The 25,575-nt window shown below is 38.4% G+C and overlaps 1 protein-coding gene across 1 annotated transcript in view; it reads left to right on the forward strand.

The window, feature by feature from the left end:
* The first annotated feature begins 6,297 nt into the window (after positions 1–6,297).
* Positions 6,298–25,575, forward strand: part of hmcn1 (hemicentin 1) — an 82,953-nt gene continuing 63,675 nt past the window's right edge. Inside the window, exons 1-10 of the mRNA XM_077607864.1 lie at positions 6,298–6,875; positions 17,701–17,771; positions 19,531–19,689; positions 19,762–19,884; positions 20,536–20,707; positions 20,916–21,022; positions 23,996–24,116; positions 24,215–24,478; positions 24,573–24,717; positions 24,800–24,921. Of these exons, the coding sequence (XP_077463990.1) occupies positions 6,617–6,875; positions 17,701–17,771; positions 19,531–19,689; positions 19,762–19,884; positions 20,536–20,707; positions 20,916–21,022; positions 23,996–24,116; positions 24,215–24,478; positions 24,573–24,717; positions 24,800–24,921 (1,543 nt within the window). The 5' untranslated portion in view covers positions 6,298–6,616. The remainder of the gene's footprint in view (positions 6,876–17,700; positions 17,772–19,530; positions 19,690–19,761; positions 19,885–20,535; positions 20,708–20,915; positions 21,023–23,995; positions 24,117–24,214; positions 24,479–24,572; positions 24,718–24,799; positions 24,922–25,575) is intronic.

The raw sequence follows: 25,575 nt of genomic DNA on the forward strand, positions 1-25,575 counted from the left end.
GCGTCTCCTGGTGTGTGGGTTAACATAAAAGGGCAGAAAGCCTAGCTTGGAGAAGACTGCTGTTTGTTGTGTAATGCACTCATCTTTGCATATCCACCCACTTACGTTCTCCCCATTCGCCATTACATGGTGCAGTAACACTCAAATCCCTGCTCAGTATTCATCATCCCAACATCTGTTTGAAAATCCCTCCATAATTTCATTATTGATGGCAGTACATCCCTTCGCTGCTCTCATCAGTCTTTGCATGGAAGTTCACTGAGTGATCCCTTCTGATTTGTGCAGGAACAAAACACGCACATGTCTCAGCCTGAGCTCAGAGTGGCAGAAAGAATAACATCAGTTGACAGACTCTTGACACAATTAATAAGCCAAATGGCAACTCAAACTACTGAGTATTGTGTGTCATAAAGAGAGAATGTAGGAAATTATTGTGAGTGGCATAAAGTATTTGGGTCTGAACTCGCATGGAATCCAAAGTGACACTGACTGTCAGATGACTGACTCAAATCTTCCCTAGTGAATCAAAATCTGTTTTATACAACCCTCAGATTAGAATTCATTATCAAGGTGACTGCCGGGTGATATCTTTTATTCTTATTAATGAGAAAATCTACCAATTTGCAAGTAAAAAAAAAGGTCTAATTTTCATCAGGCATTGGCCATCTCCATTCTTTTTGGCTTTTAGCTGCTATTTACAGAGTTTATTTACCAAATATAAATAATGTTCAAGACATAGTGTCGAAAATAAAGGTTGTTTTATATATTCTTTCGGGTATTTATAAATGGCTTATGGCAGGTGTGTCAGACTCGGGTTGGTTCGACTTGATTTCACGTGGGCCGGACCATTTTAGATATAATATTTAGATTTTTTTTTAAATGAATGGATTAAAAGAACTGGATTAAAATCCCTGAATATTCAGTTTTTTTATAGATCTAAAACAATGTTTATTTTAGCTTTTTTTAAATATATTTTCAGATTTTACAAAATGATTTTTGAACTAAAAACACAGAAAAAATTGATTAAAAATTACAATTATTGATTTAAAAGGGGGAAAATCAGGAAATTTAATATACATCTATACTCTTCATTTTAATTTGATCCTAAAAGAGAAAGTCGACACTCATGATTTACTTTCCCGGGCCACACAAAATGATGCGGCGGGCCAGATTTGGCCCCCGGGCCGCCACTTTGACACATGTGGCTTATGGTTATAATCTTCTTATTTCGCTTTTTCAGTTTAGAATATCTGTTGTCTATATTACTATTATTATGGCACATATACTAATACCAAAGGAAAATACTGTTTTGCTGCCCAACAAAATTTCCTAAGAATATTAAAGGACCTTCAGCAGTTATTGATAGGTTCTGTAGAATCTCCCGTTTTTGTCACCTTGACACATTTCTGTAATGCTGCCAAACCCGCAGTACACATTCATTGTTCTAGCAACACACCTGTTCCAAGCAGGTAAACAAATCATGACTCCAAGTCTGTCTCTTGTCTGTTCACATTTAAAATGCTGTTTGTGTATATTTTTAATGCTATTTCAGTCTGTTCTCATGTAGGTGCTTTGGCTTCTCAAGCTGCAAACTGCAATACAGTACTACCAACATTTGTAGTACATCATAATAATGGTAGTTTGAGTAGAAATATCAACAGAAGTTCCACCTTACCCCACAGCACTGCTGCCAAAGTTCAACACACAACAAAAATTACTGCCATAACGTATATTACCATATATTTTGGACTATAATTCGTACCTGAGTATAAGTTGCACTAGCCAAAGAATTCACAATGAATAGGAAAAAATACATATACATATGTAGCACTTTTGGGAGGGATTTTTTTAATTGATGAGAAACCAATGACATACATACATTAGAATAACAAAGTAACAACAAGCTATATAGGCATTTTTAATATCGCATTAATTTTCTGTACCGCTTATCCTCACTAAGGTCACGGGGGTGCTAGAGCCTATCCCAGCTGATTTCAGGCCCCAGGCGGGGGACACCCTGAATTGGTGGCCCGCCAATGGCAGGGGTCTTAATATAACAATTTTTTCAGATAGCTATAACCTGTTACAAAAAAAAATAACTGGGTGTCATAGTCAGAGAGCATAAAAACATACACAAATTGTACTTGAATATTAGTCGCAAGTCCTGCCAAACTATTAAAAAAAGGTCGGTATATTATATATAATAAATGATATCCATGTACTAATTTCATAGCATTGAATACTGTGTGGCAAAGGCAAGCTCATTCCCTGGTATTATTTTATATTACAGTTATATAGTCTGCTGGCACAGTTCCTTCTCAAGGTTTAAAATGTGTGTTAATATGTAGTTATGAATGGAGATTGATTGGATCCAAAATCATAAATGAATGGGTGGATGGATTTGATCAAAATTATAAATAAATGGATGGTTTTGATCTATAATACTGAATACATGGAGGGTTTTGATCTATAATGCTGAATAAATGGGTGGTTTTGATCTAAATTTCTGAATGAATGGATGGTTTTGATCTATAATACTGAATAAATGGATGATTTGATCGAAAATAATACATAAATGCCAGTGAAATGGACAAGGACAAGCGCAACACACAGTTCATTGGTATTCGGAATGATCCCTCTTACTCGGGTTGTAAAGAGTTTGTTATCGACAGTGAGAAGGGCGGTAGAGTGTCAAAAGAAAGAATAGCAAGGGCTCACAAAGGATGTTCTGATGTGTATGGGCATAGATAATGATCCCTGTTAGGCAGATGAGTTGTGTTCATAACAAAAGATGGATAATACAGTGTCGGGAGGAATTAAATCCAGGGATTAGGTGTGTTGGCAAACAATTTTCCAGGCCCCAGGGCAGGCTTTCTGATTGGCTGACTGTTGGGATGGAACACATGTCATGTGGCTGTTGTTTTGGTGACAGAGGGGCCCCAATTTCCACACGACATGGAAACTACAAGTGAACTGCACCTTTGGGAGAGGGAGTTGTGTTACCTGCAAATGCAGAAGTGCTAACTTTATTTGAGAATTCTTGTTGGTAGATTTATTTTAACGTAATGTCATGAAGGATGAAGACAGCCTGCGGTGTCATAGATCAGGATATCAATAAGTTTGAAATAATTAGAGAGATAGTTGTTTGAAAGTTCAGACATAAACAAGATGGAAGGAGTTCTCTAAATTGCTCATACTTGTACACTTGGACTCTTTCAAGTCAGATCAGGCGGTTCTTCCATCATGTAATGATGGTTCTATTCTCAATTTTAAATATTTTAGCAATAGATGTGCTTCAAATGTTTCATTCTGTACATTGCAGGACAATTTCCTACACAGACTCCACCAAAGCATACTTCAAGACTATCAAACATGTTTGGGAGGAATTAGGAGTAACATTTGAGTTTACAAATCTTCAATTGACTGATATTCCCACAGACATACTCGTGACAAAAATCTGTCAAAACTTCATATTCAAAAAATTTTTTGACTCTTCTCGCATTAATTCCATTAAATTTCATACTTCCCTCTAAAAGTACTGTATGTTTAAACTACATGGAACAACATTGTTTCATTACTCACACTAAAAGAATTACCTCTTTTAATTGTGCCTTTCTGGTCAATGTACTTCAATGTCTGTAGAGCAAAGGTGTCAGACTCGGGTTGGTTCGCGGGCCGCTTTAAGGTCAACTTGATTTCACGTGGGCCGGACCATTTTAGATGTAATATTTAGATTTTTTTAAATAAAAGAACTGGATTAAAATCCCTGAATATTCAGTTTTTTATAGATCTAAAACAATGTTTATTTTAGCTTTTTTTATATATATTTTTAGATTTTACAAAATGATTTTTGAACTAAAAACACAGAAAAAAATGATTAAAAAATTACAATTATTGATTTAAAAGGGGGAAAATCAGGAAATTTAATCCTAAAACAGAAAGTCGGCACTCTTGATTTACTTTCCCGGGCCACACAAAATGATGCGGCGGGCCATATTTGCCCCCCGGGCCGCCACTTTTACACATGTGCTGTAGAGTAAATTTTATGTAAATAAAGTGCTTGGTGTTATTATTAGTATTTTTCACACTTGTTTTTTTGGTTCACCTTGTCTTTTTTCTAGGTCAGTCCACAGGAATTTAGATTCAAACTATTTCATCAATCCACGATGCTTTGAGATGAGTCATGTTTTGTAAGACAATTTAGTCTTTGAGCAAAGGAGAAGCTGTGTTAGCAATCCCCTGCTTTTTCTTGTATAATCTTGTCGGGAACACGATGTAACTGTGGCACTTGCTGAGAAAGTTGTGTGACTTATTTATATTAAGAATGTCTTACACAATCCCATTCTGAATGTTGTTGTTAATGACAGTGCATTTTCACTGTGCCTTTTCCATCTTAATTTGTTTACTATGGAAAATAGATGCGCTCTTCTTGCATCATGGGTGTGCATTTTGGTCAGTGAGATTTGGGTCAGCATTTGAATGTTTCCATGCACTTTTCCCGCTCCATTTAGGTTGGACATTTTTTTTTCAACCTCTGGTAAAGGTTGAAAGGAGAATAACCATTTCAGAGAACCTTCAAACCTTACACAGGGTGGGCACTTTTCTCACATAAAGTGGGCGAAACTACTTAGGAGTGGGAATCTTTGGGATGAGATCGATTCGATATGTACGTATCTACATACACAGGTTGCGGTTCAATACAAAAATGGCTTGATTATGATTCGGTTCAATTTCGAAGCAATACAATTCTATACAACATTTTATATATATATATATATATATATATATATATATATATATATATATATAGATTGCAACAGAGCATAATCCATAATTGTATTTTTTATTTGTCATTTTCATTTGCATTTTTTGTGTAATTTTTATTTATGAAAAATATGTATTTGGTTTTGTTGGATTTTGATATTACTTTTGGCCTTTTCAATTCATTTAGAATAAAAAATTGTGCATGCGTATATCCTATTTTATTCATTTATTAAATATTTTATGTGAGACATCAGTGAAATAATTGCTCCCTCTAGTGTCTATAAACATCCAAACAAACAAAAGGCATTTAAAAAAAACTTTCCAGGGATGTTAAGCATTGTAAAGATAAAATAGGTAATTTAGTCAATTTGAGAGGTTTAGCCTTGATATGTCATTAGTCCTTCATTGGATCGGGTTATTAAAATATCTACTCTATATTAAATTGCATTTTTAGTTTCTTTAGTGTACTATAATGACATGATGATGTATCTATTCTACGTGTGCGCGTGTGTGCGTGTGTGTGCGCGTGTGTGTGCGCATGTGTGCGTTTGTGCGCGCGTGTGTGTGCGTGTGTGCGTGCGTGTCAGGTTAGACTAGAGAATGATTCTCATATTTTATCATCTTTACGATATAGATTTAACATTTAATTTTTTGGATTTAAATTTATCACAAAATATAAATAAAAGAACACTGACGTTGCTAAATATTGTTGTAAATGTTTTTTTAAAAATGATTAGAATTTTCTCACCATATTTGCAACAGTGTGGCGCTAAATATGAGAAAATTTTGCCGTCTTTTTGACCCAACGCAGCTTACAAAGGGCTTCCCATCTGTACCCACTAGATGACGCCACACCTCAACAATTAATTTAAAAAATGAATTGAATGCCTTTATCGTCATTATAGTGTAGTACTAAGATTTTAAAGCTTCTCCATGAAGTGCACACATGAATAATCGATCAATAAATACGTAGTCCACATTATAAGTAGTCAACATAGATAAGTATTCAACTCTTACTCATTTATTATGTTGACTAGTTATTTATCTATTACTTATTTATTGATGATTTCTTTATTAGTACTATATATTGATTATCCATCTGTTTGTTGTTGGGTTGACTACTTATTTATAACTTATTTATTGATTTTATATTCGTCTGTTAGTTGTTATTTGTGTACTTCGTGGTCAAGCTTTAAATCTCATTATAATGACAATAAAAAGTATTCAATTCAATTCAACATGAATAAGTGGGCACATAAATAAGTAGTCAGGCACAAAAAGAGACTAAAATGTCTAGCAGCCTATGGAGTTTTAGTGCAAGTACAAGATACTACAAGTACTGCTTAAAGTACTTTAGAAGTATGAGTGCTTCTACTTCAACATCATGCTTGATTCAAATCATAGAACAGCTCGAATGACTTAACTTTGAACTCTTTGTGTGGAACATTGAATTATATCAAGTGGTAAAAACGTGACAAATGATGTGACTTGTGTTGTTTCAACTTTTAAGGAGGCGCGGTGCTCATCTGGGAAAGAGCGAGAGAGAGAGAGCGAGAGAGAGAGGGGGGTGGTCTTTGAAAGACTTCAACAGGGACCACTGACTCTACACACTTCCCTCACCACGGACGACGCACAAAGAGCCTACTGGGTACAGACGTCCAATATTCAGGTCGATCAATGACCCCGAAAGTCACTGCGTAAAAAAGACACGGAGGTGTGTCAATGCCCTTTTTGGGGGTCCTATTTTGAACAGGTCTTTTCAAAAACTCAATGTTTGGTCCTGTTTGTCAAGATTGACAGTGTTTTTATTTTTTATTTTTATTATTAACGAGAAGATATTTTCCGATCTGAGATGGGCACCGGGTTCGGGTGGTTCATCTTTGCCCTTTCAGCGGTGCTGTCATTCGGGCAGGACGCAGACCCCAAAGCCGCAGGAGGAGAGGACATCCCGGAGGGCGCATCCACGCTCGCATTCGTCTTTGACGTGACCGGCTCCATGTACGACGACCTGGTCCAAGTTATTGAGGGGGCGTCCAAGATTCTGGAGACATCCCTGAGTAGACCGAATCGACCGCTTTACAACTTCGCTCTGGTCCCCTTTCACGACCCAGGTCTGATTATGCTCCATTTCTTTCTGCCTTGTTAAATTAAAGTGAAGGACTTGAATATTTGGATAGCGATAAGTGAGAAATCTATTAGTTTACTCACAGTCCGCCCACTGAGTTGCTTCCTCTTCCAGATGTTCAACCTGGTGGTCACTATTATTAGCATCGTCCCAGCTTCGCAACATATATATTGACCATTTTCATCACCGAAGGCTGTTCTATCATTCTGAATGAGCAGCTCTTGACTACTAGTATACATGTAGTAATCTGTTAAAATTATGCAACAGCTTTTATTTGGGATTTGAGTATACGTATATATGGAAAGCTGTTTGGGTATTTGTTTATTGTGCTTGCCATCCTAGTTTTTGTCCTCAGCATATGGTCGGCTTTGGTATACTAATAGGACAATGACCATCAGCTTTTGATTTTTCATACATTTGTCATATTTGTAGTCAGTCTCTCTCTCTAAAACAAGGGTGTCAGACTTGGGTTGGTTTGCAGGCCGCTTTAACGTCAACTTGATTTCACGTGGGCCGGACCATTTTAGATATAATATTTAGATTTATTTTTTATAAATGGATTATAAGCCCTGAATATTCCATTTTTTTATAGATCTAAAACAATGTTTATTTTAGCTTTTTTAAAATATATTTTTAGATTTTACAAAATGGTTTTTGAACTAAAAACAGAAAAAAATGATTAAAAAAATACAATTATTGATTTAAAAGGGAGAAAATCAGGAAATTTAATATACATCTATACTCTTCATTTTAATTTGATCCTAAAACAGTTATTTAGTACTTTCCCGGGCCACACAAAATGATGCGGCGGGCCAGATTTGGCCCCCGGGCCGACACTTTGACACATGTGCTCTAAAACATACTGTATAGTAAATACTACTACTACTACAGAAGCAACTATATGCAATTTCTTGGGCAAAACCGAATAGGAAGGAAAAACTGAGGGCAAAATATATGTATAAATACAATGTTTACAAGGCGGCGCGGTAGGTGAGTGGTTAGTGCGTCGACTTCTGAGTGGGGGACCTGTGTTCAAATCCAGGTTGGTCCACCTGTGTGGTGTCTGCATGTTCTCCCCCGGCCTGTGTGGGTTTTCTCTGGGTACTCCGGTTTCCTCCCACATTCCAAAGACATGCATGGTAGGCTGATTGGATACTCTAAATTGCCCCTAGGTATGAGTGTGAGCGTTAATGGTTGTTTGTCTCCTTGTGCCCTGCGATTGGCTGGCCCCCAATTCCGGGTGTTCCCTGCCTCTCGCCCGAAGTCAACTGGGATGGGCTCCAGCACCCCCTGCAACCCTAGTGAGGATGAAGCGGTTCAGAAAATGAGATGAGATGAGCAGTCATATTTGTATTCAGTCTCTCTCTCTCTCTCTAAAACATACTGTATATGTATAGTACTACTACTACTACTACTACTACTACTACTACTACTACTACTACTACTACTACTACTAAAGCAACTATATGAAAATTATTGTGCAAAACCGAATACGAAAGAAAAAGCTGAGGGCAAAATATATGTATAAATACAATGTTTACGTAGAGCGCCCCAGTGGATGAGTGTACGAGTGGTTAGCGTGTGGGCCTCACATTTTTTAGATCAAGGGTTCAAACCCAGGCCCAGACCTTCTTGTGTGGAGTTTTTATGTTCTCCATGGGCTTGTGTGGGTTTTCTCCGGGTACTCTGGTTTCTTCCTACATATCAAAAACATGCATAGTAGGCTGGTTGGACAATTTTTGCTAGGTATGAGTGTAAGCGTGAATGGTTGGTTGTCCATCTCCTTGCGCCCTGCAATTGGCGGGCCACCAATTCAGGGTGTGTCCTCCGCCTGATGCCCGTAGTTAGCTGGGATAGGCTAACTTTGCGAGGATAACCGGTACGAAAATTGAATGAATGTTTAAATACATACGTATATATTCATCCATTTATCATCCATACCACACATGCTCGCAAGGGTTGTGAGGGCTACTGGAGCCCATCCCAGCTGACTTCAGACAAACACCCTAGATTGGTCGCCAGCCAACCAAAGGTTACTGAGTTACTATTTTTTTTTAAATTGTTCAAATGACGTTCAACGATATGTCTTCAAATCAAATGAAATATTTCATGGAAGACATGACTTTAGTTTTAATGTTTTTTGCAGAAAAGAGATCTGGAAGATTATAACATTGTGCAGTGAAAAAAGGGATTGCCATTCCAGATGTTTGTTTTCCTCAGCTAAATTTCCTCATGTCGCAGACTTTTTTTTTGAACATTCATTTCTGCAATTATTTATTTAGGTGGGCAGCTGTGTTGACCAGAATCATGAGCTTTTAGGAGAAACAATCTGCAGTGTACACAAATGATGAATTAATTATTTCATGACTGTGGGGAAAGGCAAAAATAGTTAGATTATTAGCAGATAATAAAAAGAAGCAACAGTTGTACAATAAGGCTTAATTTTAAGCAACTATTACCTTCACTCGGAACATTGTAATCACACGACTGCTCTATTGTTTTTGTCGTGTTTGACTACCATATGACGTTTCTAACTTTCTTCAAGCTTTTACGAGGCCATGTGAATGTGTTCCCAAAACCTTCAGGGAACCGAAGGATGAACAGCACAGCATACTGCAAGCCAAAGTAGCAGAACATTTTGCCAAATGTTCTTCCCTGGTCTCGTGTTGTCCTTCCTCAACCATATATTTTCATTTAGCTTTCCCCCAAATAATCTTTTTTTATTATTTGAAACTGTTTGTTAGATTTAGATGCCTTTCCCTGCTGACCCAGTATGATAAAACAGTCCCCTCCTGTTTGATTTGGCTTCCTTTAAATCCAGGTCCAGATCTGTGACAGAGTAAAAATTCAAGTGTGTGTTTGTGTTACACTCGCTCGCTCGCTGTTGTGTGCTTGTGTGTGTGTGTGTGTGTGTGTGTGTGTGTGTGTGTCAAGCGAGTGTCAAGAGGATGCGTGGATATTTGGTTCAGCCAGGAAACCCCCACAATCCCCCTGACCTTTCTATCCTGCAGAGAAAGAAAGCAAAACGATACTTCACAGGTTGTTTTACTGAGGCGCCTTCTCATCCATTTCAAACAACACACTCAAATGAATTTGTTGGATAATGCCTATTTTTGTTTCATTCCCTCATTACTTAAAAAAATAGAGTGCAAATTTCTTACTTTTACGCATTTGTGCTTTCTTTTTATTCTGATTGATCTCAAGTCGGCAATTTGCAAACTATTTGCAATTTCTGCACATGTACTCTTGGGTAATTGGCAGAGTGTTGCACACTTTTCTCGATTATCTTTTAACATTTTAAACCTCTTTTTCTGGTTTTGTTTCAAGTCCTCCCAGGACATAGATCCCTTAAAACTCAAAATGCCCTTTAACTAGCTTTTATTCCATGAAATTATTTTGCCTGCCCCATCAATAAAGTCAATTCTTTGTGAGGTGCCTTTTGCCCACTTATGTGTCCACTGGATGGAGTAAATACTCATATATGCATATTACATTCACAAATGTAATAGTGTGCACCGTATTTTTTGGACTATAAGTCTCACTAACAAACGCATACACAATGAAGAGGAAAAAAAAACTATAAAAGACAACATAGAACAAGATACATAGATGAATCACGCTAGTACATAGCAGGTCCAGCCAAATATTAACAAAAGTGTGATTTGTAGTCCAAAAAAACAATACTGCGGCCAAAATTTAGAAACTGATTATGATGTTGAATCAATTGACCTTTTATTTATATATTCTAAAACTTCACCTAAAACTGCTAAGAAAAGCCTTCATATAAATGCCACACAAAATCCATTATCCCATTCCACAAGATTTCAATGATTGGTTGTACAGTTTATCCGAGCATTTCAGCTGGATAAATGACAATAAATGCCACAATTGGGAGTTTGAGGACTATGAAAGCTTGACATGTGGAACAATAATTTGATGGTTTAGTATGTACATCAAAGATGCTCATCTCAGACTTCCCTTTGTTGGTGTTCATGTTCCATTATCCTCTTGTACCTTTGTGCTCTTCATTTTAGAGCAGGCGTTTCTGTCTGAAGTGCCCCACCTTCTGTAAGATTACAAGGAGCCTGCTTTTGGCAGGACTTAGTGAATGATGCTATTAGACAGGAATGTCAAAAGATTGAAGAGGGTCGTTAAGAGAAAAGATAAATGTGGCTAATTAGAATCTGTGTATTCAATCTTGAACACCATAATTGAATTGGCTTACATTTTGAGGATTGGAGCAACCTCACTTTAGGCCAGGGATGTCCAAACTATTCCACAAAGGGCCCCAGTGGGTGCAGGGTTTCATTCCAACCCATTAAGAGGACGCCTTTTCACCAATCTGGTGTCCTACAAGTGCAATCAGTGGATTGCAGTCAGGTGCTTCTTGTTTTCTGCAGAAATCTCATTGGGCAAAGTGTCTGTGCTGGATTGGTTAGAACAAAAACCCGCACCCACAGTGGCCCTAGAGGACCGGTTTGGCCACCCCTGCTTTAGGCATTCTTAACACAATAGCCTTTGACTCTAGTTAGCTTTGTAATTTGTGCTCAATGGCTTTCCCCCTACTATTTAAGAAGCCATCAAATACCCAAGGCCTGCAGGTGTAACCAGTCTGCCACTGGTGACATGATTTGCCCTTTTTACCAGGTCAGGACTCGAACCCTTTGCTGCACAGTGTGGCCAGCACAGCAGGAGAGTACGGTAACCGTTAGGCAAAAAGCCCAAGGTATCCCAAGCTATTTGCCTACCTGCCAGTGTCTCTTAAAGGCATCAGAAGGCATGATTGAACAATGAACAGCAACAAAATTAAGAATGGCCGTAAGTAAAACAGGTCTGATTACGGTAAGATGTTCTTTCTCTCTGTAATAGCGCCCGAAATAAGAAGTGAAATGTTGATTCATTGTCTCATATTAAGTTATTGACATTAATCTAGAACATGGGCAGACTGGCGGTTGACTGGTCAGTGCTTCGGCCTCATAGTTCTCAGGTCCTGGGTTCAAATCCAGGTCGGTCCTCCTGTGTGGAGTTTGCATGTTGTCCCTGAGCCTATCTCGGTTTTCTCTGAATACTCTGGTTTCTTCCCACATTCCAAAAACTTGCATGGTAGACTACTTGGACACTCTAAATTGACCCTCGGAATGAGTATGAGTGTGATTGGTTGTCCGTCTCCTTGTGCCCTCTGATTGGCTGGCCACTGATTCAGGGCGACCCTTGTGAGGATAAATGATTCAGGAAATGAATGGATGAATGAATAATCTAGAAGATCCAAATAATGGGGTTGGCCTCAGTCTTGCAACACGTGGAAAAGAGGCAACAGTTAAGTCTTTGTATCAAATCTGTGGTCAATAATAAGCTCTAATCAAATCCAAAGTGGTGCGTAATACATACTTACCTACACATTTTTTTAAAATTTGTTTTTGTAGTTAATTTAAATATAAATGCAGTATATACGTTTATATTTTGTGGTATTTAGTCCGTTAAACTTCTATGGGCTGGTGTTCAAAACTTGATGACCCAGAATCAAACTGGGGGAACGAGCCCTTGCGCCGAACAAGCCGACAAGGCTCTAAGTATTGTCGTATAGTACAACAAATGGAAATACTTTTCATTGAAAGAACACAGTACTCTATTTGTAAGGCTTAGTGCGACTCGACAACCCTTCAGCTCGAAATACGTTGTCTGCTTAAGAAATTCAAACCATTCCTTTGAAAGAGAGAATGCAGCGCAATTCTATTTTTGGGATCTGTAACTTACCATGAAATGTTTGTTGACATTTCATTAGATGTCAGAATTCAATTGACCTTGAACCAATGACTATGTTAATTGATTTGTTTGAGACATGTCTTGCCTTGGGGCCACACATGTTTACCTGACTGCTGTGTAACTCTTACCATGTGTCCACAGACTAACCAGCCACTCAGTCAATTTGTCATAGGGTGACCCTCCACCACGTCTGCTATAAATCCCCCCAAAGCACACCATGGTCCCTTGCCAGCTACAGTTAAGCACAATTATGTGGATTTCCAAGTCAGCATTTTATTACCCACGGTAATGTTCTGTGCATCAGCCTTAAAACTTTAACCTATAAAAAAACTTCTTTATTTACCAATTCCACATTTTCACTAAGGAAACATTTTTAGATCTACGTATTGTTGCTTTTCGCAATTGAAATATTATGTCAGTCTTATTCAATATCTTATACATCTGCCTTACAGGTGTAGTTGGAAACACTTCTTTCACTTGGGTCATTTTGTGCCACATCTCCAACTGTGTGATGTTGATGCTTTATAACACGTGTCAAAGTGGCGGCCCGGGGGCCAAAACTGGCCCGCCGCATCATTTTGTGTGGCCCGGGAAAGTAAATCATGAGTGCCGACTTTCTGTTTTAGGATCAAATTAAAATGAAGAGTAGAGATGTATATTAAATATCCTGATTTTCCCCCTGTTAAATCAATAATTGTAATTTTTTAATCAATTTCTTCTGTGTTTTTAGTTCAAAAATCATTTTGTAAAATCTAAAAATATATTTAAAAAGCTAAAATAAACATTGTTTTAGATCTATAAAAACTGAATATTCAGGGCTTTTAATCCAGTTCTTTTAATCCATCTATTTAAAAAAATCTAAATATTCTTTCTAAAATGGTTCTGCCCACATGAAATCGAGTTGCCAGTAACGCGGCCCGTGAACCAACCCGAGTCTGACACCCCTGCTTTATAATATGCTTTATAATACAGACGTGCCAAAGGGGTTCAATGGTCCAGGGGTGTAGGTCAGCCTGTCCATGACCCCTGTTTCATGCTTCAGTGAAAAGTCATGTATCTTGAAGTCACTGCTCCATGGCTGAGTGGGAGACACAACCTTTCATCACTGTTTGCTAGAACAGCATGTGCATTTACTATGTCACATTTGCACATTTTTGTAGTCCTACATCTATTCATTCCCAATTTTTTTCCCTGTAAATATCCAAAGTGCATGCACAGAGTTTCTTACATGCAAGTATATATCCATTCTTTACTATTTTACTAATACAGATAATGGTAATGAACATGCAAGACTATTCCTGTACATTATCTTCTTATTTTTAACTTGTTCCAAAGTCACTTTGGTAAGATCTGGACTACAATCTGGAAATCTCTAATGAGTATGTCTGTGTGTGGTCTTTTGTGCTAATCTTACGTTTATTTGTCTTCGCGTGCATAATTTAATTATACTTTGCCTTTTAAAACAAACTAGACACTTAATACCATTTTACGCTTAGTCAGTGTTGAATGCACTCGTTATAAACTCCTCAGTCATGATGTTAGCAGATTTGTGGTTACATGTTGCCACTAAGTGCAGAGACCACTTAAATGAAACAATTTGGCCAATTAAAGAAATTAAATGATTCATACAGTTATGCCCTAGCATAGCTCAGGCATACTCACGAAACTTTTATGTTTTATAGTGACCCTTAAGTTAGAAAGCGTTTAGAGGTTTAATAATCCAAATACTGGGAGCCAAGCTCGTCATTTTGGATCCTCAACCCCTTGGTGTCAGCAAGTTCATGAAATGAGCATATGTCGTATCTTTTTGCCAATATGAATTGGTTAGAAAACACATTTGTGTTGAAGAACAGTAAATCACAACAAAAGGGTCATAAACGTTATCATTTACTGGTGTAATGAGATGTATTAGTATACATTTCCTTTGCTTATCTGTGCCTTTGAGTTCTTCAGTGATTATTGATATGAACTCATTTTTATTTTAGGAGGAACTTGAGGGAGGAGTCTACTGTATATTCATGTTGTCCAAGACGAGTCATGTAGAATTCATCAAAACTGCGTAGTTATGCACAAAGGAAGCTTTTAATGAACACAGAAGTCATCAAAGTATTGCGAGAATGATGACATTGATTAAAATTAGAAGGGTTGTTAAATAAATTCTGTAGTTTCCTCATGTGCTTTTAGATCCAATCAAAGTAGAAGTAGATCATGATAACGTTGTCCAGATGTTTGCTCAATATGTGTGGATCATACTCATATCATGGCGTTGAAGTCCTTGGTTGAATGGCCATTATAGTCAATGGTCAATTGTCGAACCCTCGACCCCAAAACTGTGAAGCCGACGCGCTAACCACTCTTTCACCGGGCGCCTTTATTTTATACAAAAGATTCCCTTTTTGACCTATGTGTTCTTGGAACCTTCACTGACCAATAATGTACCACTTCACTATCAGTGTGAGAGCCACAATTGTCACAATTGTCATAAATGTACACACAAAAGTGTTTTTTCTTCAACTGCAGTAACCTAGCTAAAGTGCACTGTTGGTTTCTCAGTTATCATCACTTTGTTTTTTGATCTCTTCAACTAAAATGCTAGTGTGGGATCAAGGCCATCAGTGATATTTATGTTGGATTAAGTAAAGTTGGGCTATAATAAACAGACACATGGTGGTCCTTATCCACGTCAGTTTATGGTAGTTTCAAATGAAAACCTGGTGTCATCTCGGTCACTGAAGGGTAAAAGTCATTAAATCATTAGTTATGAGACCACTGTCTAGCATTGTGTTGTAGTGAAAGGACCCTAGATTTAGGGTATACTACTGTATGTAAGGAAAAGTTGGGGTTAACAGTTCCAGTTTTTCCTCAATGATATAATTCAAGATTTTTTAATTATGCAATAGCACATGAGTTTTAGATAAGAATATAAACCTATTTGTAAAAGTACAACAAAATATGGGGTTTACAGGTATGGTAGTGTGCAATGCATGTGTTCTCCCAGTGGATCCAATGGAATGAATTACAGCCTATAGCTGATGGTCACTGACAGCTATTCTTGTTCTGGCATATTTTACCCTGAGTCAGCAGTATGACAGTAAACATGTGTTTATAACCTCTGTTGCCTTTTAAGTGCTGTAACAGCTACTTGTTGTGAATAAGGGTGCAAAATATTTTAAAGATACTGATTGTCCTTTCTCGCACTGAAACATTGTATCACTACAAATGACTTTCTATCTGGATGATACATTTCTGAACTTATAATAAGAACAATTTCTTAAAAAATAAATAAAAAAAACTATATGTAGGGTAGTCTACTTTGTCAATGGTGCTGCTGCCAAATTTTGATGTATTCGTTTTATTTTAATATTTTTTTATTTTAAAAAGTTTCAAAAGGCTTAAATTTACTCATGTTAAATATTCAATTCTTTGCATTTGAAATGTTTACTGCTTTGTCAGAGGAATTTTTTGTACATTTTCAGACCCACTACATTCTTGCAAAGTTGGCCTTGAACTTCACTCTAAATGTAACTTGGAGGTGAAAACGAGATTCTAATTGGACATTTCAGTCCACCTCATTAGATTTTTACTTGAGTGTTTGTTTATTCCTGCACGTGATGTGCAGATGTAGACAGCATTCATGGCATTACAGAAGGATGCCGTAAGAATACCAAAGCTTTGATGCTTTGCTTATTAACTCACTTGTGTCACTTCTGATTACCAGCAAACTCAGACAAAAGGAAGAGATATACAAGTTCATTTCTGTTTGTTTGATCTGCGCTGGACATTTCTTTCCGTCCGGTTGTTCTTAAAAATCCTTCCAGCATTTTTTCACTCTGACTTCATTCACCTAATCTTGTTAATGCCAATTATGTGTTCTTTGTCATCTTAAAGACAGCATTAAATCTTCTGTATTTCCTTTCCTTTTTCTCTGCCAATTTTGTAGTCAGGGTTCTCCTGTAAGGCATGTTGTCATGCATGGTTGATATGCGTCATATAAATGTAATCAATTAGATCTATACCACATGAGAAAACTATGTTCACAAAAGTCATTGATATTTAGATATGTCCTGTATTGAGAAAAGTCATTGATAATTTTTGGCATGGACTTTAAAAAAAAAAAACAGTTTGTCAAAAGAATAGGTGGATCACTGTGCGAATGGTAAGCGCATTGGACTCACATTTCTGGGGTCGTGGGTTTGATCCCAGGTCAGTCCTCACTGTGTTTGCATGTTCTCCCCAGGCTTGCGTGGGTTTTCTCCGGGTACCTCCCACATTCCAAAAGCATGCGTGGTAGTCTGGTTGAACACCCCTAGGTATGAGTGTGTATGGTTGTCCGTGTCCTCGTACCCTGCGATTGGCTGGCCACCAATTCAGATGGGATAGGCTCCAGCCGTGTGCGGTCGTTTGGTCGCCGGTCTTTTGGTCGCCGGTCTTTTGGTCGCCGGTCTTTTGGTCGCCGGTCTTTTGGTCGCCGGTCTTTTGGTCGCCGGTCTTTTGGTCGCCGGTCTTTTGGTCGCCGTCTTTTGGTTGCCCGGACCCAAACAACGGGCGACCAAAAGACCGGCGACCAAAAAAACAGCGACAAAACAAGGTAAAACAACACGGTCTACGCATCAATAAAAGCCAACAATGGCCCTGAGCAGTTTCACTGGGCGGACGTGTGAGTGTATAAGAGTTTGTATGTACATGAGTTGTCCCCATAGGAAGGGACGTCAGTCAGGGTCTTAACAAGTTCTCCAACAAAACACAATAAAAGTATGGGACATTTGGAGCTTATCTTTAGCCTAATAATTAATAGGGCATTAAGTATGACTAAATAATAATTCACAGTTTGTATTTAGGGAATTTGAGCAACGATTTAAATGGTAATTATCAATAACCTTCCGGGCGACCAAAAGACCGGCGACCAAACGACCGAGTACCGGCTCCAGCACCCTCCGCGACCCTTGTGAGGAGAAGCGGTTCAGAATATAAATGAATGAATGAGTGTCAAAGGAATGTAATTCTATTTCTTGTACACCCTCTAATCCAGACTTTATTTTTCATTGCAGAAATCGGACCTGTAACAATCACAACAGACCCAAAGAAATTCCAGTATGAGCTGAGGGAGCTTTATGTTCAGGTGGGTTGAGCATGCATCAGTTTTATAGCAGTTTTGATTGCTCGCAAACTCATGCTGGTATATTTATTAGATTAGGACAATGAAGCCTTGTCAGTCAGTCTGTTGCTTTGCCCTCACAAAGACATTAAAGTGACTTCTTTGGGGTTGTTTTTGTAAGTGGAATTGCTATAGATTGTTGCAATAGGAAGTAGGTCCACAGATTTTATCAGCCTTGACCCAGTCCTTCCTAATCTGCTATTATTTTCTAGTGTGCACAATGCTAAAAATGAAACTTGGAACTCTCATTGACTAAATGGTAACGAAGACATAGGAAAGAAGAACAAAGCATTTGCTTATTGACTGAGCAATGTTGGCATAACTTTTGGGTTTGTGGTGTGTCGCGTGGTGCATGGCCACAATCCAATTTCCTCTTACTTCCTGCTGGCTTTACTAGCGGTTGTATTTGTCCTCCTCACCCCTAATCCAAAGTTGTTTCTTGCAAAATATAATGAAACAAACTTATGACGTTGACAAATCAGGAATTTTAAAATGTTGCAACTGTAATTTGAGTATGCCAATCGATGAGTTATATTTTGAGCCATTGAGGAGATGTCAGAGTCCAAAAGCAGTCAAAGGACTGTCGTATGCCTGGAATTCTGTAGAGGAAGTTCCTCTTTGACCCTAACAGTCATCCACACACAGATATTGACCAAAGAATAACAGCCCAGAAAGGCAATCACATGCGTTTTCTAATCTACATAGCTTTGTTTGTTTTTGCACTGTATTACACAGTTATGTGACGATCGCCCATCAACTTTTAGCTCGGCAAGAGCCTAGAAGTCTAGTAATTTATGCTGTTTATTTATTAGAAATCTTCAATTGCATAGAGAGAATGTTTGGTTTGTGTGTGCGCAAATTGACACCATAAAAGGGCACGGAAAAAACTACCGTATCGACGCCACTGTTATTGGCGCATACAAAAATCTATACAGCTCAAGCGCCTTTTGAATGTGATAACATGAGTGGCGACCGCTTCTGAAAAGCACTGAGAGAATTTTGGCGGGTTTCTTATTAATGGAAAGATTGTATACATTATAATTACCCGATTGCAGCTTTTATATTTTTATTGACTGAAAATTTCTTTCTGTAGCACTTATATATACTTATACCTATATATAACAGTAAGACTGGGGGCCAGTGGTGCAAGTGGTTAGCGCGTCGGTCTCACTGCTCTGGGGTCCTGGGTTCAAATCCAGGTCACGTCCACCTGTGTGGAGTTTGCATGTTCTCCCTGGGTCTGCATAAGTTTCCTCCGGGTACTCTGGTTTCCTCCCACATTCCAAAAACATGCATGGTAGACTGATTGGACACTCTAAATTGCCCCTAGGTATGAGTGTGAGCGTGCATGGTTGTCCATCTCCTTGTGCCCTGCGATCGGCTGGCCACCGATCCGGGGTGTCCCCCGCCTCTGGCCTGAAATCAGGTGGGATGGGCTCCAGCACCCCCCGCAACCCTAGTGACGATAAAGCGGTTCAGAAAATGAGATGAGATGAGAACAATAAGACTGAAGATGTATCCTTTTTTATAGAAATAGTGAATAAAGATATTGCAGTTTTGAAATGACCAAAACAACGATTTATTTTGGGTGCCAACACAAGTTGTACCTTTGTATTTTTGGTTCACAGTATATCTAAATTCTGACTGGTAAGTTTAAATAATGGAACTCGTTTTCTGAATGTAAATGTGAAAGGAACTAACAATGTACCCTTGTCTTTGGCAGGGTGGTGGTGACTGTCCAGAGATGAGCATTGGTGCTATTAAAATTGCCCTGGAGATCTCAGTACCTGGATCCTTCATCTACGTCTTTACGGATGCCCGCTCCAAAGATTACAAACTCACCTATGATGTGCTTCAACTCATTCAACAGAAACAATCCCAGGTTTGTTTCTTATTCATCAAAATAGATATAATTTTCTCATTTAAAATATTAACTCCTATCTCGTGTATGTAGGTTGTGTTTGTTTTGACAGGGGACTGCGACGACAGGACTCACATCGGCTACAAAGTTTACGAGGAAATTGCCTCTACCAGTTCTGGCCAGGTTTTCCATCTAGACAAGAAACAGGTCAATGAGGTAAGAGTGTTACTAGACAGAAATCTAGTGGTGCATTTTTGCACTCGTCTGAACTTTGATGTGCAAGTTTAAAGTTATCTGCTTAATGAGATACATATTTTCATTTACAAAGAAATGTCATGGCCACAGTGATATAAACAGTATTATGGTTAAAAAGGGAAATTTATTTTATAACCACTCTACATGTCTCACGTGAAACTGCAAAATAGTTTCTAGTGTTAGTTAACAAATTACTTTTGGTTATAGTAAATGTTAACAGAAAAACTATTTTAACTCACTTCATTTTCTTTGGGTGGTTATTTGGGATGTACAAATTGACAAATATTGAAAAAAACTGTCGCATATGTGGAATAAATTGTTTGAATTTGTATTTATGCAAATGTTTCAATTGGATCTCATTGGCTTATTTCAAACACTCTGAACCTTGTTTCATCATGAACATTTCAACATAACAGAGATTTAAACACCCCAGCTGACGGATCAGTTGTCATTTTGTCCTTTAATTTCAGTTTACCTAGACATAGAAGTATGGCCCACATACTTTATCATTCAAGTTAATTTATCATAGTTAATCAATCTCACAATATTTATTTATGGTCATCACTTTGTAGAGACTTTTTAAAAATATTCCCATTATTATTTATGTCACAGGTCCTGAAATGGGTGGAGGAGGCTGTACAGTCCTCTAAAGTCCACCTGTTGTCGACTGACCACATCAATGGGGTCAGCAACACCTGGCAGATCCCCTTTGACCCCAGTCTTAAGGAAGTCACTGTTTCCCTCAGTGGTCCCTCACCAGACATCCAGATTATAAACCCCCAGGGTATGATAACTGTTACATACATTCCAATGAAATGCCTAGGATTTTTCATTTCTGGAGTAGAATTGCTTAAGATGCCAAATTACAACTAATAATGCACTATTTGTCCAAATGTGAGTAGGTTTTGAAAATGAATTTACTTATGTTGCTGGTATGTGAATGGTATGTGAAAGGGACAAATAATCAACCCGTGTTTATGTTTTTCCTCCAGGAAGGATTATGGGGAAGAATGATGGACTGACTGAACTATTGCACATTCCCAACTCAGCTAAAGTTATCAACATCAAGGACCCGCAGACAGGGTTATGGTCTATTAAGGTACAAGGCTAATTACAGCATTTTACTAACATAACCTGGAGTAAAACTGTCTTTTAAAAAGACTTCAGGCAAACTGTCCAACAGTGTAACCTCCAATTGAGACCACAAATCACGCCACCGAGCTGAATCGCGACCTTTGAGGAAGGTTCTTAAGTAGAATTACTGCATTTATTATACACTAATACATCAGTGTGTTTAGACGCAGTACTGCTAACCTATTATCGTATTGTCTGGACTATAAGAGGCACCGGAGTATAAGGCTCACCTTCAACGAATGGCCTATCTTAAAATTTGTTTCATATATGTAAGGCGCACCCGATTATAAAATGTAGTAGTAGTAGTGGTAGCAGTAGTGGTGGTAGTAGTAGTACCAGTAGTAAGGGACTAGATGGAGCTCTGGTAGTAGTAGTAGTAGTTGGGGTTTGTGTTATACATCCACTAGATGGAGCTGTGATAGTAGTAGTAATAGTCGGTGGTTGTGTTATAGATCCACTAGCTGGAGCTGTGATAGTAGTAGTAGTAGTGGTGGTAGTAGTAGTAGTAGTAGTAGTAGTGGTGGTGGTGGTGGTAGTAGTAATAGTAGTAGTAGTGGTGGTAGTAGTAGTGGTGGTGGTAGTAGTAGTGGTGGTAGTAGTAGTGGTGGTGGTAGTAGTAGTGGTGGTGGTGGTAGTAGTAGTAGTGGTGGTAGTAGTAGTAGTGGTGGTAGTGGTGGTAGTTGTAGTACCAGTAGTAAGGGACTAGATGGAGCTCTGGTAGTAGTAGTAGTTGGTGTTTGTGTTAAACATCCACTAGATGGAGCTGTGATAGTAGTAGTAGTAGTAGTAGTAGTAGTCGGCGGTTGTGTTATAGATCCACTAGATAGAGCTGTGGTAGTAGTAGTAGCAGTTGCGGGTTGTGTTATGTATCCACTGGATGGAGCTGTAGTAGTAGTAGTAGCAATGGTTAGGAGTTGTGTTATGCATGGGTTGACAAGACACTCAGAAACACCTGGGTCACACGAGAGACAGTGAGCAGGAGATACACCGGTGATGGGGGAAACGACAAGTAGATGAACTCAATGGGCAATCACAATGACAGGTCATACAAGGGACAAACCCAATAAAACATGACAGAACCAATCCCTAACACCTTTCCATCAAAGTAATGCCAAAAAGGACAGATTTCACTAGTTTTTCCCACGGTGTCAATGCCAGATGTTGGAAAATGACAAACATTTTTTCACATCTCTGCTCTGACTTTTACCCTCATAACTTTATTTTGGATCGGTACTCAATTGATTTACTGGGAAATTAAAGCTTTTGAGCTAAAGAGTTGTGTCATCACATAAAATCCACCTCAAAGGACTCAAGTGCTTCTAAAGGGCCCCTGTTTTGGCTTTGCATTATATTTTGATGAGAGGCTGAGCCATTGGATGTTTTGGTTTCCTCTCTTTTGCTCCTAAATTTTACTGCCTAGCGCAATGAGACATTTTAGACAATTTTACGTGCTTAATCTTTCTGTTCCAGCACTATTGTGTCCCAAGACATTGTGTGTATTAAATTATAAGTAAGTTTTTCTCTGACACGGTACATTCAAGGCCAGTGGGTGAGGCCAAAAACTAAACATTTCCACAAATATTACGGTCCAACTGTATTTATATGAATTGTGGAATCAATGTTTTGTTTAGTATTTTGCAAACAAAGCAAAATATCTCAACACCAGCAATGAATAGGTCCATATTGTGTTCTTTTAAAATGTCATGACTAGATGATCCATCACAATGATCATCATGGGGTATAATTCTCTTTTTACTTACGCAATTGCTCTGTTCTTTTTTTCTTGTTTTATTTCCAACAATGTCCTTCCTTTTCCCACGCAACAAAGGAGACAAGCAGGCGCTATGTATTTTTTTTCATCTGTCAGACGTGGAAAGATTTTGAGAATGCGGCATATTCAGAATGCTACGTGTTAACACTGGAAGACTTTTTAACATGTGATGTGACATTTCTATTAGAGTTTTACAGGAACTTGAAAAGAATAATTACACTGATAGCATTCTTCTAATACCTTCTATCACTTACTGCATCTTTGTGGTGTTTTCATTCATATAGCGCCAATAAAAATAAGGGCAAATATTGCTTAATTGTTCATAGTGTTGACCATGAAGTCCTTTTCCAAACTCAACTCCTCCACAGCTATTTGCTGGCTTTAAGACTAAAAATAGCACTTTCTCTTGTTTCCCAAGTCATCCAAAGAAGTTTTGAAACATACTGAGAGAAGATTTCTCTGTTCTGCCATTTTGAGTTTTTTGTATAGTGAACTAAAGTAGCATTTTTGGTAAATGCTACTGAGTGTTAAAGTGCACCCACAGCCAAGTGTGCAACAGCTCCAAGGTGTCTTACCTTACTGTTCCCTAACCTATACTTTCATAGTAATTACTCGGTCTCCATGTGGGTCTGGCATCAAAGAAGAACACTGTATGAGGCATTAGATGACTTTGATTATAGTGCTTGTGTGTTTAATGAAAGCATGAATGCCAGACTGATTGGGTCATTTTCAAATTGGGGATCCTTTATAAGATCAGGTTTAAGTTTTTTCTTTTTTTATATCAATTAGTCAGACGTCATCATTTTGGCTTGTCTACACTTGCATGCATGCAAAGGCTGTCACAGACAAAACTGGGCAAAATGCTTAACCTTAGGATTTGGAGTGAAAACATACTTACGGCTACACTATAAGACGAATAAAGCACAAAGGCAGTCAATAGCACAACGGCTTAAACTACATTCACAGTTTATCTATTTGTAAAACTTAGCTAGCAGGTTAAAAGCCTGTTTGGGTGTACCTAAAAAACGGAATGTAGCAAAGATACAAACCTGTAAGTCAAAATGATGGCGGTGGTGATGTTTATATATCCAGATCTCTGCAATTGTGGTTTCAGTTTGCTGATCAGCAAATAAAATTTGTCCCATTCATTTCCTCTTTTAATTGAAGACTTCCAGCAGTGGAAGGCACTCCATCCGGATCTCAGGCCTCAGCAGTATAGACTTTCGAGCTGGCTTCTCCCAAAAGCGAACAATGGATTTCAAAAAAACAATCAGTCGACCAGTTCAAGGTTAGTGAGCTGAATTTTTTTTTCTAACTTTGTGTCGTCATCTCACAAATCTTTTAAAATTAGCCACAGCACAAATATTAAATAGATGACCTTTCCAGGTATTCCTACATACATCCTGCTGAACACAACTGGGATTTCCCCACCGGCGAGACCTGACAGGCTTGAGCTCTTAGCAATAACTGGCAAAGTGATTAAAACTCTGCCAATCCGTTATTACCCCGAACGCCAACCTTACAGCCTCTGGAACGTCACTGATTTTATACCACCGAATGAAGCGTTCTTTCTGAGGCTGACAGGTTATGACCAAAATGGTTTCGTTTTCCAGAGAGTTTCTAGTGTGTCCTTCTCAAGTATTGTACCAGGTCAGTGAAAAATGCTTTGTATGTATAAGAGTTTACACATGAATGATGTCAACAATGAAGAATTCAACTTTATTTCTGATCTCTCTCTTCAAAGATGCCCCAAAAGTGTTGATGCCAGCAACTTCTCATGGTTATTATCTTCAGAAAGGGGCTGTTAGATGTCAAGTGGAAAGCCTGATTCCCTTCACTTTACGTTTTAGCAGGGATGGACGGCGGCTTGGCATGGATCGGCTATTCAGGTTGGCTTGGATGGGGTTGAGGAGATGAAAGCAACAGCTGTATTGTGGCATATCCTAAAGCTCTGGCACTTATTTGTTCCAGAGAGTCTGACAATGCACTTTGGGAGATAACAGAGGTAACTTTAAAGGATGAAGGATACTACGAGTGTATTGCTATCAACAGCGCAGGGACAGGCAGAGCTCTCACCTTTCTGGATGTCTCAGGTAAGCATACTTTATTTGAGCATAGAACAGGATGAATATAATATATCACACATCATCTTGGGAAGAGTGCAACAGTGCACGTAAGGCATCACAGTGTAACATAAGGCCTTCATGATTATGTATTCATTCATTTTATGTACCGCGTATCCTTACAAGGGTGATGGGGTGCTGGAGCCTATCCCAGCCAACTGAAAGGCACACTAGGATGGACAAGCCTTCACGCTCACACTCATACCTAGGGGAAATTTAGTGTTCACCCAGCCTACAATGGATGCTTTTGGGGTGTGGGAGAAAACCAGAGCACCCAGATAATACCCACGCCCGGGGAGAACATTCAGACTCCACACAGGAAGGTTGGAACCCACCAGTGATTGAACCCACGATCTCAGAACTGCAAGGCAGATGTGCTCCTCACTCTGTTGCACATTTTAATTAAATGAACATATATTTTCCAGGATATTGCACATCTATACTGTAGTGTGAATAAAGTAAAATAAAAAATAAAACATTAAAGTGTAGTGCCGTAATGTATTTTTCGCCAAATAAAAAACTGAATGTTGGGGAATAGTTTTTTAAAGTATTCAGCTAAAAAAACATGTTGATTATAAAATGTGGGTTTGCGAAAGCATCTCTAAATAAAGCCAACACAGCCAA

The sequence above is a fragment of the Stigmatopora argus genome, chromosome 8 (genome assembly GCF_051989625.1).
Source record: "Stigmatopora argus isolate UIUO_Sarg chromosome 8, RoL_Sarg_1.0, whole genome shotgun sequence".
Classification (NCBI taxonomy): domain Eukaryota; kingdom Metazoa; phylum Chordata; class Actinopteri; order Syngnathiformes; family Syngnathidae; genus Stigmatopora; species Stigmatopora argus.